The 20,435-nt window shown below is 35.9% G+C and overlaps 2 protein-coding genes across 4 annotated transcripts in view; one reads left to right on the plus strand and one right to left on the minus strand.

The window, feature by feature from the left end:
- yif1b (Yip1 interacting factor homolog B (S. cerevisiae)) overlaps positions 1 to 18,957 on the plus strand; it is a 30,608-nt gene extending 11,651 nt beyond the window's left edge. For all 3 annotated transcript variants that reach the window (XM_028805837.2, XM_028805844.2, XM_028805852.2), the window contains exons 4-8: positions 546 to 624; positions 3,702 to 3,759; positions 4,720 to 4,875; positions 6,407 to 6,500; positions 16,895 to 18,957. In XM_028805837.2, coding sequence (XP_028661670.1) covers positions 546 to 624; positions 3,702 to 3,759; positions 4,720 to 4,875; positions 6,407 to 6,500; positions 16,895 to 17,050 — 543 coding nt within the window. In that variant the 3' untranslated portion in view covers positions 17,051 to 18,957. The remainder of the gene's footprint in view (positions 1 to 545; positions 625 to 3,701; positions 3,760 to 4,719; positions 4,876 to 6,406; positions 6,501 to 16,894) is intronic.
- A 223-nt stretch (positions 18,958 to 19,180) lies between these two features.
- LOC114654979 (cysteine-rich protein 1-like) overlaps positions 19,181 to 20,435 on the minus strand; it is a 66,760-nt gene continuing 65,505 nt past the window's right edge. The window contains exons 3-4 of the mRNA XM_028805863.2: positions 20,111 to 20,168; positions 19,181 to 19,399 (exon numbers count right to left, since the gene is read on the minus strand). Coding sequence (XP_028661696.1) covers positions 19,365 to 19,399; positions 20,111 to 20,168 — 93 coding nt within the window. The 3' untranslated portion in view covers positions 19,181 to 19,364. The remainder of the gene's footprint in view (positions 19,400 to 20,110; positions 20,169 to 20,435) is intronic.

Below are 20,435 nucleotides of genomic sequence, written 5' to 3' on the forward strand. Positions count from 1 at the left end.
GGTAAATGTGAATTGTTTTCTAATAACTACTTTTATGTGCTTTAAAGTCTAACTGTATTGCATCTTACTGAAAAGACAGCAAGTGTCAAATGACCTGACATGTTATGCAAGTAAATTACAAGTATCTCCATGCACACCTGTGTTTTTTTCCTTATTTTCTTATTTATTAGATTCAGATAATCCTATAGTAATAAACTTTTTTCATTTTTTTATGATAGTGGAATATTTGTAGTTTGACGCATCTCCAATTTTCATGTCACCCATCTTTCACTGTACTTAATACATGTGACAATATAGTACAATTGTTGATTTTTTTATGTATTTTACTCTGAATTTTTTGAGTAAAATATGAGAAATGATTGGATGATTCAGTGGTTGTTCACACAACTCTTTTGTTACTTAATATTTAAAAACTAAAATGTTTTTCAGCTACAAATTTATGAAGAAAAACAGAATAACTTTCAAAACTTTCATTCGATTTTTTTGCTGTACATAATATATAGAAAGATAAAGTAATTTGAACTGATTTTTTGTTACCTTTGTAGAACTGGGAAGTGAGGTACCAGCAAGACACACCAGTAGCACCTAGATTTGACATTAATGCACCTGACCTCTATATTCCAGGTAAGACTGCATCAGAACAACTTACTTCTCTTAATTGCAGACTTTTTTCTTTTCTTTTTTTAATTTTATTTGAAGAGAACATTCCATATAGTAAAGCCTAACTTATACAGCGAAGAAGATAACAACATTGCATACAATCAAGTCGAACTTTACAAAACAGAATTCAGCTCCCATCTGAGAGAAAGGATAGCCAACAGCAGGATGAAATCTTTAAACCAACAGCATGATCAAATCTTTTAAAAACAACACAGCAGGGAGAATGTCCTTTTTTCCCCTTTTCAAATGCTTATTCTAAAATGTTATTAATTAGATCTTGACATATTTTTAAAAGGTTTTGAACAGATTCTGTAAGTGAAGTTGATTTTTTCCAATTTCAGATACTATGGAACATCAGTTACCCACTGACATATAAAAGGTGGGTTGGGGGTTCTCCCAGCAGAGCAAGATAAGTCTGCATACTAGTAATGTGGTAAAGGCAATTACAATGAAGTTGCCCATCTCCACTTTAAGCCCATCTGGGAATACCCCAAACAGCTGTTAGTGGATTAGGAGTGGTTGTGACACCAACGCTGTCTGATAGGCATTCAAACATTTTTTGTCTGAAACATGTGGCCTAGTGAGGCTGGAGCAAGATTTCAACGTTCACAGGTTGAATCTTGCCCTGGATACATTTTGGACAATTTTACCATACCATACCATTTTTATTTGTTAAGCGCTTAAAAACACAGCATTACAACTGACCGAAGCGCTGTACAGTTAAAACAAGCAAGACTAAAAGCAAAATATTAAAAACAAACATTAAGAGAGAATTAAAACAGAGACACTAAAAAACAGGTCAGGGGACCCAATAAAACAGAGAAATAGCAAAAAGCAAGTGGAAATAAGACAGGTTAAGAATTAAAAGCCAATGTGAAGAAGTGAGTTTTTAGGTTTGATTTGAATGTGGCGACTGAAGCGGCTTGCCTAACCACTAAAGGTAAGGAGTTCCAGAGCTTGGGTGCACAGACAGAAAAAGCCCTTTCACCACGAGCTTTAAAATGTGCCTTGGGAACGGTTTTAAACAATTAAACAATTTTAAACAAGATAAATGTGATCGATGAAAAATTTTAAGTTGAACAAACGAATGCTTTGCACATACGGATCTGGAGCATATTCTATGCATGGCTGTCTTCCACTCCTTTTCTGATTTATTACTGTAAATGAAATATCCTTCCCCCACCGTACCCAGGGATCTTTGAAAGGATGAGACATGAAAATGTTTTTATATATTATTGAGATGCTTTCTGAGTCTTCAAGACTGATTAATATTTCTTCTGGAATAGAAATGGGTGGGAGATGTGGAAAATTGGGTATGTTCCTTGTAGCAAAGTTTCTGATTTGAAAGTAGCGGAGAAATTATGTTGCCGGGAAGTTAAATTTGAAGCATAATTGTTCATTAGAGCTTATCTACACACAGTTGTCAAATTGTTTTAATCCCAGACATTTTCCAAAGATTAAATACTATGTAGGTTTGAGAGGGTAGAAAGAAAAAGTGATTATCATAGAGAGGTGCAACAGATAAAAACTTCTGTGCCTTAAAGTGCTTTGTGCATTGTTCCATATTCCGAGTGATGTACAATTAGATTATTGGTATATTGATGATAATTTGTATTTAAAGGGGTACAAAGCAGGGAATATAAAGAAGTACAGCAAGATTTTTTTTTTCTATTGATGACCAGATTTGTGTGTATTCATCAATTTGTGTCAATGTCCAGGTCTTTGCAGACTTTTCTTTTATAGATGAACTAGGTCTATCTATCTATCTATCTATCTATCTATCTATCTATCTATCTATCTATCTATCTATCTATCTATCTATCTATCTATCTATGTGCCTTAATTTTTAATCATTTACTAATGATCAAATGTTAAAACAATATTGCAAAATCCCCAGTGTTAAACACTTAAAAGTGTTTATATTTGGAAATACTGTTTCCATGCTTATCCATCCATTATCCAACCCGCTATATCCTAACTACAGGGTCACGGGGGGTCTGCTGGAGCCAATCTCAGCCAACACAGGGCGCAAGGCAGGAAACAAACTCCGGGCAGGGCGCCAGCCCACCGCAGGGCACACACACACACACGCACCCACCAAATACACACTAGGGACAATTTTAGAATCGCCAATGCACCTAACCTGCATGTCTTTGGACTGTGGGAGGGAACCGGAGCACCTGGAGGAAACCCACGCAGACACGGGGAGAACATGTAAACTCCACGCAGGGAGGACCCGGGAAGTGAACCCAGGTCTCCTTACTGCGAGGCAGCAGTACTACCCACTGCGCCACCATGCTGCCCTCCATGCTTATCTGTTTTATCTGGTGAATCTGTTTTATTATATGCACTGTATATTGTTATTCTTGAAAAGGGAAAAATTTTCAATGAAAGTGTGTTTTTACCTAAAGAACAAAGTGGTTATTTGTAAAATAATTCCGGATGTGCTCTATTTCACTTGTAACTAGACGGAACAAAAATGTAAAAAAAATTAAGCGGACTAGTCCTTACACAAATTAGTACAGAGGAGTGTTGTATCTTGCCTGCTATACCAGTATGAGACCAGCAGCCTGGCAAAGAACAGGTTGAGTCCTATATATTCCTCAGGACATAAATTACAGTTATCAAAAAGACTTGGTAAATAGTGGGTTGGATAACATCAGATAACAACTATACAGTGTTCGCTAAGACTATTTAACTGTGTTAGATTAGCTTGTAGCCTTCTTATATAATGAGTTGTAGAAAGTCAAAATATATTGGTTTAGGGGAGAACTGCAGGAAACCTTTGTAGTTTGCAAGAAAACCACAAAATCCTTTACAGTAGAACAACTTAATACATTGTGACCTCGGCCAATCTCACAGGGCATCCAGTTTTAGTGGAAAGAACAGTATGTAATGTAAATAATCATGAAGTATTCCAGTTTTGGATAGATCCCATGCTTATGGTTCCTCCTAATGCCCTAAGTGGTTAGGCTGTTTGGACTTCATTTGCTTATTGTGAATTGTGCACATTCATAATTTTGTTATCTTTCCTGTTTCAGCAATGGCTTTTCTTACATACATATTGGTAGCTGGCCTAGCACTGGGAACACAAAACAGGTGAGGGTTATATCTTTGATAAAGTAAAGATTATAAATGTACGGAAATATAAAACACCTGGCTGCTAGCTGGCACTGCCATAGTTTTCCCACCTTGAAAGCTGTCTTCCTATGCAACAGCAACAGTGTTGACAAATAAAAATGTATGTGGTCTTCTTTGAGCTGTGTTTGCAATAATTCCTTTAAAGTATTCTCAAAACTTACTACTGGTACTAAGGTCCACGTAATAAGAATGTTTGTCAGCATAATGGTAATAGCATTATAAAATCTAAATTGTTCATTAGGTTATTTTAATGCAATGTTAAAACTTCATTATCAGTATCACTTTTATTGTGTTCATTTATTTTTATATGGATATTTTGTAAATATAATGTATAGTGCTTGTCTTTTAATGTTACACATTAGATCTAGAAGCATTCCTGGTGTTGTGTAAGCACACAAATGGATGCTGTCTGAGAATTAGTTTGTGTGTGAAATAGTTTTGTGGATTTATAATGTTACACTGCTAAACATGAAATCCATCTATGTGTCCATTATTTTGAATCCATGTATACAGCTAGTGGGTGACCAGAGGGAATCCCAGCAGTATAAAGTGGAGTAAATATTAAATAGACTGGATCCCACATTAATAACCCACATCCATGCTGTGACAGTTAAAAGAAGCCAGTCGGTCATATTGTATATCTTTTGACACTGGGTTATGGAGCATATAGCATAAATTCCATGTTTTTAAGTTCAGTTTCATTTTCTTATGTAAAAAGGAAAATTAAATTGTTACTTATGTGTCTATCCAATACCATGATCAGTAAATATGTAACAATCTTATGGACACACACTACCACTTTCACTCAGTTTTAATTGTATTTGTGTGCTTGCTTATCTTTGACTGTCTTCATGAAGATAACTGAATTGTTGTCACAATTTTGACATGTTGTAGTTTTATTTTTTTTTTTTTATATAGATTTTCCCCAGAAATATTAGGCATGCAAGCAAGCTCTGCATTAATTTGGCTCATAATAGAGGTCGGGGTTACCTTGCTGAGTCTCTACATAATGACTGTCAACACAGATCTGACTACTATTGATCTTATAGCATTCTCAGGGTATAAATATGTGGGGTAAGTAGCTGACCTTGTTTTATCTTCTTTGCAAGGCATTACCTGCCTAAGACATTTTTGTTTCTAATTTGTTGGGTGTATGCTTGGTCAGTTGTTTCTTGTGCAACAAAGTTAAGTGTAATACTACATAATCAGTGTCACAATTATGCAGGAAGAACTTTTTTTTTCTCCATTGTGGGTAATACGAGGGGGAGTCAAGCTAAAGTTAGAAAATGAGAGTTATTACAAAATGGAACGAACCTTAACAAAACTGATAATTTTATTTCTCAATATAGTCTCCACCCTTCTCAATGCACTTGCGCCACCTGCCTGGAAGTGCTTGGATTCCAGCAGAATAAAAGGGTTTGTCTTGTCCTCACAACCACTTGTGCCCCTGAGTTATTGTTGAACACTATATGCCAAGGGGTACTACAGTCACTAGTGCAAGTTACTGTGACTTGCTGGAGACTGATGTAAAGCCTGCTATTCGATGCAAGCAGTGGGGACTGCTGTCTCAGGAAGTCCTTTTGCTGCAAGACAGTGCCCGTCCACACACTGCTAAGAACACCAAGTCTTGTCTGGAGAAACTGAAGTTTGAGGTAGTGCCACATTCTCCTTATTCGGCAGATTTGGCACCGTGTGATTTCCACCTTTTTGGACCGCTAAAAAAAAAACATCTGGGTAATCGTCGATTAAAGACATGAAGATGTGAAGACAGTGGTGCACGAATGGTTCTGACGACAAGGCAAAACCTTTTATTCTGCTGTAATCCAGGCACTTCCAGGCAGGTGGTGCAAGTGCATTGAGAAGGATGGCGATTACATTGAGAGATGGCATTATCAGTTTATTATGGTTCATTCCATTTTTTCATAAATCCCATTTTCTAACTTTAGCTTTACTCCCCCTCATAGTTTTCAACCTTGCATTACATCAATGCCATAGCCTTTTGCCCATCAAGTCAGAATTAAAGCTATATAGATAAGCCAGGAAGTCTTTTGTGACATCTTGTCAGGAAACATCTGTGTGTAAATGTCTTACAATGAGTTTGAAATTATTTATAGCTCACCTTGCTAGAGCATTAGAATGCATACATCTATAAACTAACTTGCACGGCAAGTCCCTGAACACAACCCAAGGTTGCTGAAATAGATTACAATTCCAGGTGCTAGTTACCCGTAATGTTGTGCCTTCTGTTTATGTGACGATTTTTACGAAAGATATCTCTTTTTTGCCGTCAAGACATTATGAATACGGAGGTAAATGTGTTACCAATGATTCCCATTTTTAATTAAATACAATTTTGATGCAGTAGATGTACAATATAAAGAGCACCTCAGTGCTAGATTTTCATTGAGCATTGTTATCTGATATGGTTTGAAGATTACTTGTTTAAACAGTCAGACCAATGTAATTTTTGTTGTCTTTACTGGTGATGAATAATGTTTTCTACCACCCCAAGCAATGTTTAATTAACAAGAATGATACGCTTGTAAGTACTTATATGACTGAGGGAAATTGGTCCAAACACCCATTTTTTCTTTGTCTTTTTCAGAATGATTATTGGGGTTTTGTCTGGGTTGATATTTGGAAGAATTTGTTATTACCTCATGCTGTTATGGTGCTGTATTGCTATAGTTGTGTTTATGGTAAGTTCATCCAATGAATCCTTTCAAGTCTCAATATTCAGAAATTTTAAGTTAAAGCGGATTTACTTTTAATTTGGCTGTATGTCTTAATAACATACTGTATACTATAAAACCCGTGCAATTTAACATATTAAAATACATTTTTACTCATATCTGTTAAGTATGGGTACTTTGATTGCCATTGTGAGTCTATGATGTACAGTAATTAAGCAGTATCATAGTAATTTGCTTAAATCTGAAATTAATGTACATCCTTTTGATTTATCAGTGCCTTCACAAAAAATCTACATGTAGCAGATTTGATAAACCTGAATGGAGTTTTCTTTATATTCCTTCTTCTGCTTCTTTTGTAACTCCTGAATTAATGATTGCAGGGAATGTCTGTATCTGGCTAAGTTTAACATTTATGTGGCCAGCTATTTTGAAAATCAGTTAAATATTGTGCATGTGTGAAGTGAGCACTTTTAAAATTTTGTTTGACTCAGTCCTTCAGAATTGAGTAGTTGCACTCATTTTGCATTAATAATGAAATAATAGCTGCAGGTATTTTCTTGGAAATTACTTGCCAAAGAAAACGAACTTGAACTTGAGCTTCAGCTTTGCTTGTGATTTTTCACATTTCAATTCTGTTATGTAATACTACCCAAAAAAGGGGAAAAAAAAGAAGATTATATAACTTCATGAAAATTGGTTGCTATTTTATATTAGCTATTTTTCACTCATCCCATAAAGTGAATGTATTTGTTCACTTAGTACAATATATTCAGTTTATTCTTACATAGCATACCTCCATCTACAAGCACTGAACACTGCATAATTAAAATACAAACTAATGTGCATATCCTTTTGCATAATCTAGCAGTGGAATGCTATTAAAATGATACTAAAATTTTTTAAAGATCAGTTTAATAAAATAGTTTAGTATATGTATAAATAGGGCCTGGCAGCTTTTAAATGAACTTCAGTATCAACTTCAGTAAAATATATATTTTAAGTGCAGTGCTCCATTCCTACACTTTATTTTTGGTCTGCTGTTCCCGTCTCCAGTTCGTATTTTAGTTTTACAAAGTGCACTTGTCTCTTCAGTTTTTGTGAGCAGCCTCACCAATTCTTCCACTTCCTCCTGCTCATTTAATAAGTCTTATACTATTTGTATACTACGCTCTGGTATTCAAATTGCAAATTGACTTTCATGCACTTTTGATAAAGTTCATGTATGCATTTTCAATAGTTACTCAGTCTTTTAATTGAAAATGTGAAGGAATTTACAGTGGTAAGTGCTTCTCACACACTGCTTCCCAGTCACTGTATGCATTGGGTCTGCATGTTCTTCCTGTCCTGTATAAACTATCTCCAGGTACTTCAGCTTCTTCTAAATTACAAAGCCAAACAGTGTAGGTTGATTGGGGGCTGTAAGTGGGTCCATTGTGGATGATTCTGTGTGTATATTTAAGGGTGTGCCCCAGAGGATTGCCAACCCATTTAGACAGCTCCAATGAAATTTTATTCTAATAAACAAGTTCAGAAAATGAGTGAATAATGAATAAATTATTGCTTAAATTTGATAGTGAAGACATACAATAGTATCTTGAAAATGTTCCAGAAACATGCTCTCTGTTTTGTGATAGAGCATTAGATGAGCCAACGTATAGCCTGTTCAAATTTTAACAGTAATTTGGGCAAGAGTCTCTTACTGTATACATCTACCCCTACCTGCTTTGTCCTTTACAGGAAGCAAGAACCTGTCCTAGCATAGTGTGAGGAAATTGGGGCAGGGGGCGGCAATTATGGACTTAGGGTGAAAGAGAACCTGCCATTCTGATTGTCAGTGGGGTCAAAGTTAAATGAACAGTGCATCCAGAAATGACTTTTTATATGTTACTTACTCCATGTAGTTTGCAGTGTTGGCCAAGAATTTTTTTTTTAATATCCTGTTTCATACTAAACAGAGATAAAACAATTTTCTTATAGAACAAATGACTGTGATGACCAGTGCTAGACAGGAGCAAACAATATCAAAAACGTCTATGAAAATAACTTGCATTACTCATGTAGCATAATCCACATGTCAGGTCATCCGGTTGTATGCTCACACATCACATGTATTTTTACTAATTCATGGGAATTGTTACATATGCATTATTTTTACTTTTACTTTTAAACTTTTGTAAAAACAATATTTGGAATTTACTTTTCTTCAAGATCGCATTGAATTTTGATTCCGTGTTTGGACTTACATCGTGACAAGCAACATGTAACTGCCTGTGAGTGAATATCGTTTCTTTCTCTCTAATAAATTAAATGACTTTCTTGAATGTTTGCCCATGCTCTTTCTTCTTTGCTTTGACGTTGACATGTCATTTTGAACATATAAAATTATTGTCCTGATAAAGTTTATAAGAGCTGAGAGCACAGGAAGCGTGCCTGACAAAAGCATTCACACGACTGAGGTTAGATGACTGTGGTGTTGTTTGAAAATAGTTGTAAGTAGGGCGTGACTTGAAAGAATCTCCTGTTAAAGGTCTCTGTCTCACAGGACTTCATACCGCAACAACGTTTTTAGAATCTTTTAATTCTCGCTGGCAACACGAATTAGAAGATCTACAAGTCTCTGACTTAAAGTTTAAATCTGAACAATATATTCGATCTCTTTTCGAGTAATAATTTCCATTTGTTTGCACTAATGCGATCTTTCCTATCCATTTTTTGAGACTTTGGAATTTTTGTACTTCCATTATCTCTAACCTACCGCTCCAACATTTTTGAATTCTTTATGGTGTTCTACTTTGTCATCTACTGTTTGTCCTTTATTTCCGGCCCTGGGCGTGGTTAAATCTCTTTCTCGCGGATCGTATAATGCTGCTCGCGTTGTGAAGGGGGGGAGGGGGTGTCGGCTGAACACACACTAAGGAGATGCAGTCGGATCAGCTGCTGTCTTTCTGCTGCTGCTTGTGTGCTGCGTTTTCTTCTTTTCACGCTGCGCGTTGAACATTTAAAAGCCTGTACAGCAGCTATCCTTTTGCCACTTTGCGTCTCTGCAGCTCACGTTGTGAGGGGGGGGGGGGCTGATCGCACACTAAGGAGATGCAGTCGGATCATCTGCTGGCTTGCTGCTGCTGGCAAGCTGCGTGTTCTGCTTGTCACACTGCGCGGCGATCATTTAAAAGCCTGTACAGCAGCTGTCCTTTTGCCTTGCGGGGCGTCAAAGTGTCTTTCGAGAAGATCACGTCTCGTCTCCCTCCCTATATTTTTTTTTATAATAGAGAGATATCCACCTTAATAAATGGATAAGTGCCTGTGTGTCTGTCAGATTTCTTTGTCTTTGTCATTCTGAAAGATGGTGCAACACAAACATTTTCAGTAATAAAATGCATTGCAGTTGTCATTCTAATAGATGGTGCATCACAAACGTTAACACTGCTTTTATGAATCTCAAACCAAATGACATATAACCGAGAAATGTACATTGCATGTTGCACTGCAAACAGTAATGCTGAGGTCTACATTGATTATTTAGATTTCAGCCCATCTTAGAGAGGAAGCACAACTAGCAGTTAAATAAACCACTTCCAGGAAAATGCTCTTGTGAACAAAATGAAATGCACTCAAATGCAAGTGAGCATTTAAATAGCAAACTGTCTCTCGTGGTTACATTTATGCATATTTCCAAAACTGGAGTACCTCATGATTGTTTAGCAGCAGGTGAATTGATATTTTGCTTATGGAAGTGTCTCAGATATGTACAAGTACAAGGCATATTCTCTTCCTGATATTTTTTTTCCACTTACTTTTTTTTTTGTTTGCCTTTTAGCCTTTAGTTGTATACGTCTCTGGGTGAACTTTACACTGTTGATATCAAGTGAAGTACACTGTTAGACTGTTGTTGAGCTGGACTCGACCAGTAAATGAGGTTGCGTTGGGGGAGTTTTCAATTCAAATGCTCAGTTGCAATTCAGCGTGTTCCATTTTACTTTACAAGAGCATTTCTCCAAAAGTGGCATATTTACCAGTATTTTTAGTAGAAATATAGGTGTTTGGGACATTGTGAGCATATGTCTGGATGACTTGACATTTAGATTATGTAGGTAAAGTGAGATTTTTTTTTTTTATGGATGCTTTTGGTATTGTCCAGCATTGTTTACCATAGACACCTATTCTGTTAAAACTTTTGTTCTCCCCTTCTGCATGAAAACATGAGATACAACATTTTTGAAGCCTGTCACTAAAAACTACAAGGGATAAGAAACAGATAAAAATGTAATTTTTAGTTTCAGTATTAGTTTATTTATTAGGTGAATTTAGTACAGTGGGACCTCGGTTCACGAACGTATCGGTACACGTACAAATCGCTTTACGACCAAAAAGTTCGCCAAACTTTTGCCTCGGTTCACAACCACACACTTAGTATACGAACAAGTCAAGTTTCCCTTTCGGTTTGTACATGTTCAGTCTCTCCCTGTGCATTTCCTGGGCAGCGAGCAAGAGATAGAGCGAGAGAGCGCGACACACACACATACACACACTCGCACACACACACTCACAGGCAGCATAAGAGAGAGATAGACGCACACAGACAGGCAGCTGCGAGAGAGAGCCGCGGACACAAACAGGCAGCTGCGAGAGAGAGCCGCGGACACAAACAGGCAGCTGCGAGAGAGAGCCGCGGACACAAACAGGCAGCTGCGAGAGAGAGCCGCGGACACAAACAGGCAGCTGCGAGAGAGAGCCGCGGACACAAACAGGCAGCTCGAGAGAAAGACGCGCACACATACAGGCAGCTCGAGAGAGACAGACGCACACACACAGGCAGAGAGAGGGGGCTGGACTCATAAGGTAGGAAGGCAGTTAAAGAATGCACTGGGCTTGATTTTGTTTTCACTTCTGTTTACAGTGATCAGTTCGTAGTGTGCATTGTTGCAATGTTACTTTTCTTGGTGGTTTATTAAATTATGGATTTTTTCAAATGTTCATTTTTTTCCCTGTGCTTAAAACTCATTAAAAAAAAAAAAAAGTGTTTTTAGCAAGCGGTTGGTAGCGCTATAGCGCAAACTATTGCAGTGTTAAGTTTTCTCTGTTGTTCAAGGTTTTCTCAGTGTTATTCAATGTTTTTACATTTAGTTTACTATTACGCTGTGCATTCTTTGGTTTAATTAACTATATTTGTGCTTAAAAACTTAAAAATATAAATATTTTACATACAGTTCATATGGTCTGGAACGGATTAATTGTATTTACATACAGTCCTATGGGGGAAATTGCTTCGGTTCACGACCAAATCAGTTTACGACCAGAGTTTTAGAACGAGTTATGGTCGTGAACCGAGGTTCCACTGTTGATTGGAAAAAAAATGTAAAAACATAAAATGGGGCATGTAAAAGGAAAGTCAACAAACATACAACTTAACCAAGGTGTCTAAATATTTGCACATGACAGTGCTTTACATATACAGGTACATAGCTTCTGCAGCAGTATAAACAAGTAGTACTGCACACTAATGTGTTCGTTACATTCATGCTCATTCATGCTCTTCTTGCCTGAACAATTTAATTTTGAAATTTCATTTTTTAATGATATCCCAAAAAATAAGAATAGGAAAATTTCAAACCATTTATCACCAGTACTTCCTCAGGTGAGATTCTTTGCTATCTGGTATTCCTCACATGTGCATGGTCCATTTATGTGCAGCCTTGAGTGGAGTCTGTTTAAAGTAAGTGCGTCTGCCTTTCATTTCATGCTGCCAGGACAGGCACTGTGTGACCACTACAAATGTGAATTAAGGCAGATCTTTTTTCTAGAAATCCAAATGACATGTTTAGGAAGTCTATTTTGTCCTTTGTTGTTAACCGGCCATGTGTTTCGTTAGCCTGACATTAGGTGAGGCTGAATTTTAAGTTATTTGTTGATATGTGTGATGAAACCTTTCATCACTTGCCCACTTTATTGGGAAGTCTGGCACAGTTCTCTATCATTTACAAAGGACAGGATGAACCACAAGGTTTATTGACAGTTTAAGCGGTTAAATCAAGTTAGGCCAGTTTTTATTTTCATGGCTGTTTAACAAAAAGGGACTTCTGTATTTAGATGTTTTTTAGAGCAAGTCTTAATAGAACGTAAATGGAATTACTGTGATCTGCCTTGAACAGAAACTAGCAGAAAGCCTGGCTTATGAAGATTTAATTGGAGTGATAACTGCAGTATAAGTTAGGAAAATAAAGCTTTTACAACAGGGGTTCTCAACGTCAGTCCTGGGGACCCCCTGTCGCTGCAGGTTTTTATTCCAACCAGCTTCTGTTTTTAATTGAACTCCTGGGCTAGTTAAGTGAACTGATATTTCCCAAGTTCTGTGTTTAGGGAACAATATATTAATTAGAAAACTAAGTTTGCTAAAAAAAAAATATATATTAAAATGTACCAAGCAGTTATATAGGAATAATGTATTTTTTTTCTTTTTAACAGTATTTTCATCTTGATTTTCATTCTACTTTTCTAGGTGTTCTAATTGTTTAATTAATCCATTATTTACTAATTAGTGGGTCAGTTGCTAAAGTACTTGCAGCCTTTGATTATTCAGTGTGTTTGCCAGCGTGTCTGATCTGCTCATTTTAAGTTGTCATTATTAAGATACGACAAAGGGGGAAAAACTGCACAGAGAAAGGGCAAAGTATAATGAAATCAACAAAAGAAAGTTAAGCATTTAAATCTATAGCAAAAGCAGAAATTTTATAAATGTCTTATAAACGTAAAAATCATGCTGCTATGCTTTTCTTAATGTCAAATAAAAGAAAATAAACACCAGCTAATTAAATGAGGTCAGTGTTATCAGGTGTTGTCACTGATTAGGAATCTGGTTGGAACAAAAACCTGCAACCACAGGGGGTCCCCAGGACCGAGTTTGAGAAACACTGTTTTACAATAATCTGTTGTGATTCTCATGCATAAAGCATATTTTGAAAAAATGATACTGCTGTCTCAATGAATCATAATTTACATCTTGCATTTCATCATCTAATGCAGAAGTTCTCAAACTTATTTTGTCTACCGCCCACTTTGAGAATCAATTATTTTCTAGCACCCCCCAAAATTTTTAACTTTACCACATCTTAAAAATCACAAACGCAATCATTACTTTAATTATAGCGTGCCATATGTGTCTTATCCTGTTTCTGAGTTCAAACTTACATTTTAAATGAGACTTTCTAACTAACGGGAGCAATAAAAACACAACTTTATAATATTTAAAAAGACTTTTATTCAAATTAAAACAAACATTTCAATTAAAATTTTAAAACTTATCTGATGTGAAGGATGAATTTACTCAAAAACAGCCGTAAGTCCTCTTTTTAGTTAGCAGCGTTGCCACAGCATTAAATCCACGTTCACACAAATATAACGATGGGAATGCTACCAAAAATCGTTGAACAATCGACCACAATCCAGGGTACAATTGTGGGATTGGCTTTTGTAGCCAAAATTCTTGGTAGCCATTTTTGAATTTGATTTTTATTTCCTTGTTCGTTGTCAGTTCTATAAGTTCTTCCTCAAGCTGGGATGATCCTGCTGTGTTGACATTTGAAAAAGGATCCAACACCCAGTCCGGTATTTCCAATTTTAAAATGTCCTGGAACCGTTCTTTGAAATCACTGTGGAGGTTCTCCAAATGTTGGCAGTAAACAAGCAAGTCGTCGTTGATGAAGGGTACTGCTGATAAATTAGGGAAATTGTGAAACTCACGTCTGCCGATGTTTTTCTTGTGTAAGAGCAGTTTGGCTACGAAAGCAGCAACGATATTTTTTGTTTTAATCAAGTTCAAGTCGTCACCTTGAAGTTGGAGATTGATATCATTAAACAATTTATACAGGTCTGTCAAGTACGCAATATCATTCTTTGATGTGATGAGGTTGTTGCGCAATTCTGTGTCTTTGTTTTCCAAGAACTCTATCACAGAGTCAAACAGATTATAAAATCGAGTCAGACAAGTACCTCTTGATAGCCAACGCACTTCTGTGTAAAACAGCAATCGGTTGAAATCTTCATCATTAACAACACAAAGCTGATTAAATAATCTGTCATTTAAAGAGCTCTTTCGGATTTTATTGACTGCTTTGATGACATGTTGCAGTGATTGAAACAGCCGTTAACTCAAATTTCTCGCAACCAAATGTTGTCGATGAATGGCGCAATGAACAGCGAGCACATCTGGAATTTTAGTTTTTAAGTACGCTATGAAGCCTTTGTGACGCCCTGTCATAGCCGGAGCGCCATCCGTAGCAGCTGATATAATATTCTTCAAGGGAATTTCTTTCTCATCACAAAACTTTTCCAGCGTGTTAAATATGGTTTCTCCAGTTGTATCTGTCTCTAAATTTCTAGCAAATAATAGTTCTTGACATATTTTCTCATCTTTAATAAACCTCACGTATGACAACAATAGTGCTTCGTTAGTTGGTAAAGTGGACTCATCCAACTGAATTGAGAATTGACTAGTCTTCAGATGATCGCACAATGAGTCTTCAATATTTTCAGCCATTTCATCAATTCGTCTTTGCACAGAACTATTGCTCAAAGGAATTTTTCGAATAATATCTGCCGCTGGTTTATGGAGCACAGTAGTTATTACTTCTTTTATTGCCGGTAAAATTAACTCTTCTCCAATAGTGTGTGGTTTGCCTGTTTGAGCAATTAACAAAGAGATATTGTCCGAGGCTCGAAGTCTGTCATCGTCTTGCTTAGAAGCCGCTGAAAAAAGTTTTGATACAGTTGGCTGAGCTATGTACTTCTTTTCCAGGTCTTGAAAATAGGCCACATTTTTTTCTTTCTTATCTGGATGCATTTTATACAAATGATCTTGTAGCCTAGAAGGCTTCATCGCTTCATTCGAAAATGTTTTTTGACAAAGAAGGCACATAGGCGAAGATGGATTTGTGAGATTTTCAACAAATCCATATTTAATATATTCCGCACTGTATTGCCGTCTCTTCTTTTTTGCTTTCGACATGGTTTTGTTTTTACAAATATGTGAGTAAAGTATCGAGCTTAAAAAACTTTCTAACGATTGCGTGCGAAAACGCTAATGAAAATAAAAGAAGTATTACGCGCTCTTATATAGGATTAAAATACAGCACGCACCGACAGGAATAAGACAACCATGCACAAACTCGTTTACCTCATTTGACAGAATTCGTACTGAGCAAGTTAGAACGGTAACCGTCATTTTTATCGAAAATAAAAAATATAGAAAATAAAAAATATCGAATTAAAAAATGTCGAAATTTTAGTATAAATAAAAAATTGGTTTAGGAGTTAAGGCTAGGGCTAAGATTAATTTTTTATTTATACGAAAATTTCGACATTTTTTAATTCGATATTTTTTATTTTCGATAAAAACAACTGGAATCAGTTAGAACAAGTATCGATGATCCGGCCTCTTGATACAGGATTGCACAAATCGTGTTGTTTAATAAAAACTTGTTAAATCTTGATTGCTCATGGGCTACCTACGAAAGCCATGATAAATTATTTATATTTATACAATCAAACAGGACAGGAATAAGAACGAAATAATCGATGTAGTATAGTAGGTAGGTTTTGATTTTAGTTTAAATTTTAAAATATTATAAAAAAAACACAAATCAGCCATCGCCCCCCTAAACCGCTTCAACACCCCCCAATTTTCTCTGGGCCCTTTAACGCCCCCCTGTAGGCCTCCAGCGCCCACAAGGGGGCGTTATCGCCCACTTTGAGAAAGACTGATCTAATGTGTTTTATTACCAAAATAAATAGTTTTTCCTGATAAATATGACATAAAATGTTAAAACATCCCATTATTTCCAGTGCAGGAGTTTAAATCTGTCTGAAAAGACAGCTTTGGGTGATTATTTTCAATGACTTTTTATTTCACACACATATACAACTAAAATAGGAGGTTCTACACTGGTTGTGAAGCCCCAAGCAATGCACCCTTCTAATGTGCTTGATCAACATTATTAGTAATAATGTCTTAGTAATGTCTGGGTTGAGAGCTTTCAATTTCTGGGCTTTACTGAACATGTTTTCGCATGAGCCATATCCCAAATTCTAAAGATGGACTGCCATGCTGGCTAGGGTCTCTGAATTACCTTGGTGAGAGTGACCTTGTGTTTGAGAAGCACCAGGCAGTGAGATACAATGCAGGGTTCTCATTTTTGCCAGTATAAACTGCACCACCGTGAATGGATTCATACTGTGTGTGTTTGCATTTCTTTCATTTGTTGCTCATTTTTGGATATTTGTTAAGATGACATGTTAATCATGTAAACAAATGATAAATTAACCAAGTCTTATTTGCCATGATTTATATTAGATGTCTTATCAATTTCAATTAAACTTTTAATTTTCTCCCAAATGTATAATTTTAGGTCCGCTCTTTGAGACTGAAAATCTTATCAGAAGCTGCTGCAGAAGGAAAGTTGATTCAAGGGGCCAAAAACCAGTTAAGAATGTACCTCACCATAACCATTGCCGCTGTCCAGCCTATAGTCATGTATTTACTTACATACCACCTTGTCAGATGAGTGTAATTTTACAGGAACAGATTATTGTCCTACTCAGGGCGCAGATTAATGCAGACAAATTACAGTCGTTTGACTTTCAATAACCGTTTTCATCTCAAAATTGATCCTTTAATAAACTTGATGGACAGTGGAGCTGGTGCTGAAATGGATGCTCAAGTGCAAGTGAGCCATTGTGACTAGAGTAGGATTTTAGATTCATGTTTTTGTAATGTTGTGTAAATTGTAATGACACTGTTCTCAAACTGACACTTTGGCGGTTCACAAGTTTTTTTTTTTTTTTCTCCAAACAGTCTACTGGTTGGAAGAAGGTTAAACGAAAATAGTAAAATTTCAGCACCTTTGTGGCCTTCTTTTCAGGATGTGAGAGGGGACTAGCATTTATATTAGGTGGTGCCTTTTTATATAGTGGCTTCTAAAGCATACACATTCTGATTTGTTCTGAGAAGAAAATAAGACTAGGCAATATGCACAATTGTATTTCACTTTTATATTTTTGAATTGATCTAAGCTAAAAGCACATTGTGTTCTTTTTTAATATAGATAAACTTTAAATGTAGTGACATGTTAATGTGTCGGTAATTGCTTGTTTACACAACACACTAAGATATGTCAGAGGTCATATTTATTATTTTTTCCTTATGGTTTAGCATTTTATATGCTGCTGGTGCAATAACATATGTGGCCTCTGGGTGTCACCAAAGCATTTAGACAAAACAAATGCCTTCTCATCGCCTGCCAAAATGAAGGATTTTGTAAACACTGGCCTGTCCTTCAGTCCTTTGTAGTATAGGTTGGTCCTTTTTTGACTAAATGTGTACTTTTAATTTTCCTTCCACTGATTTAAACATATGCTTTGATTGTCAAGTGCTTTTGAAAGTAAACTGTTTGCTTTTAATTCTTCTCAAACCAATTTAAAGTGTGAATTCCCAAATGTCAGTTTGAGTTTGGATGTTATGTTTTTCAATTTTGGTAAAACCTGGAAATTATTTTTTTTTCATGAAATTGCATCAATTTTAAATACTGGAAAGAGACAATTTACTGCTATGAAGCATACTGCTTAACATATTTCTGCAGAAATCTATTAGAAGCTTACACCCTATGAATAACATTGAAGCTGCTATAGCCGTACTAAAGAAAGAGCACTGTTTCAGTAACTATGTGCCATTAGGTTTTGGAGAATTTTAGTTTACAGAAATACTCAAATTTGGTCTAATATATTTTAAAAACACAGTAAATTTGGCAGGTGATCTTACTGCATGAATACAAAAGTGTTAGTCATAAATTTATTTAGTCTATGCACAAACAGCTTGCCATACTTCTTAATGGCTAATGAGAATGGCCATTGCCTTGATTAACTCCTTAGTGCTTTAATTTGAAATTTTAACACCTCTATTTATTTTATCATTCATTATCCAAACTGGAATGGAGTATATTTTGGTGATCATCTTGCAGTGGGAGCTGCTTGAATTCCTACAACTGCAGCTTTTTAGATGTTGCTGTTTAAATATGTGTAATTATGTATTCCCATCTGTGTAAAGATGATTTTACTTTTTTGCTAATATGCTCCTCATATCAATAAATAAGCACATAGAAACCTCATTAAGTTTGTTTTTTTTTAAGACAAACCCTACTGCACTGCCTTGTTGGAGTAGGCAATAGCTCTAGTGGAAGCTTTATGTTATATAATGGGAGCATGGAGGATATCAACTGTTTGTCAGGCAGAAATGTCAACATTTCTGTCCAGCATGAACACTGGTAAATATTTGCTTCTACTTACACTTGTGTGATTGTGCAATTGTAAGAAATCGTTTTGTGAAATTGATGCTGCCTCTTTAAAAGTTGATGTAATTGTTTTTATATGATATTTATACATGTAAACTTGTAAAATAATAAACATATAATCAGCATGTCTTTTTTATTTTCGTTAAATAATGACCAACTCATTTGGCATACCTTGTGAGATGTCCTAGCAAAATCAGTGTACTAAGTAAAATCTTTGAAATGAATGAGTACAGCTTTCTCCAACATTTGGTGTTAATTTGATCTGCTGGGAAAAAGAATATGCAGTACCAAGACTTCATCTTTAGAAGCAGAACGTAGTCAAGGTAAACTGCTGTAAAACACAATGAATGGTTCAGCTTATATTTATTGAAAGGTAATAATCAGCATCATGCTTTTATTGTTATGAATATGCCATACTAGCTAGAAAAATATGCAAAATACAAGATAATACAAAAAAGTTAACTATATAGAGAGTGTCCTCTCTTCTTATGTGTTTTATTGGCAGGAATTGTTCAGTGCTTGCTCCCTATGTTTATCTTCTGTTGTTAAGTCCTTCGTTGCCTGGGCCTGTAAAATCAATGAGATGATAAAAGCAAAATGGTAAGTCTGTCTACATAATAATAATAATAATAATCATCATCATAGTAATTGTTTTAATATTATTTTTAATATACACATACTTTACAGAAACAAAATTGTCAGAAGACGTGTATACAGTACATGATCCTGAAAATTCCTGATAATGGAAATAATATTCTAAATTTTGAAACTAATGTGTGCTCTGCTTTAAGATTTTTGAGGATCTGCAAAGCGGGGTCAACTTTGAGGATCATCTTTGATCAGTGGAAACTGCAGGACCTATTTTTGATACAGACACCTTTTAGTGCATGCACCAGACCTAAATGATGCCAGGGTAGTCATGAGGGATGGTGTGGCCTCTGTGCTGGTGGGCTATCGATCTCATCCTTGACTTGCAGTTGTTCTTGCAGGGAACTCCAAGTTACATAAAACAATTCACCAGTACTATTGTTTACTTGTAGTAGTTTATTAAGAGTAATCAGAGGTCCTCATGGTGCTATTTTAAAGTCTTGACACAACAGTCTTTTTGAAGAATTTAGCTGAGTAAAAAGAGGACAGGTACAGGTGTTGACTTTCAAAAATACTGTTTAAATTTAGTAACTGTATTTTAAAAACTTTGGTCTTAGTCCTGATGGAAATGTGAAGACTAGAGTTTGGCACCTTCATAACATGTAATAAGTAAATTATAGAACTTTATACCTTTTGCCCCAAACAGGGATGCATGGCAGGGTTTTGTACAGTACGGCTTCCCTTCATGCTGTAAGATAAAGGCATATTGTTAATAAAAGAAATGAAAATTGTGGCACTGTTTGATAAAGATATTGTCACATCTTACATTTAAGTATTGACTGACTGGTTATTCTGATATGCATATGGAGTGATACAGGTAAGTTCCATTACACAAAGCACTTGTTTAATTAAGAGCCTTTAGTTCACCAATTCAGTTTATGTTTTTAAAGCACTCTTCACTGAGTACAGGCTTACAGCACAATTTACATTGCACTTGGAGCAAATTATAATCTGT

This window comes from Erpetoichthys calabaricus, chromosome 1, assembly GCF_900747795.2.
Source record: "Erpetoichthys calabaricus chromosome 1, fErpCal1.3, whole genome shotgun sequence".
Taxonomy (NCBI): Eukaryota; Metazoa; Chordata; class Cladistia; order Polypteriformes; family Polypteridae; genus Erpetoichthys; species Erpetoichthys calabaricus.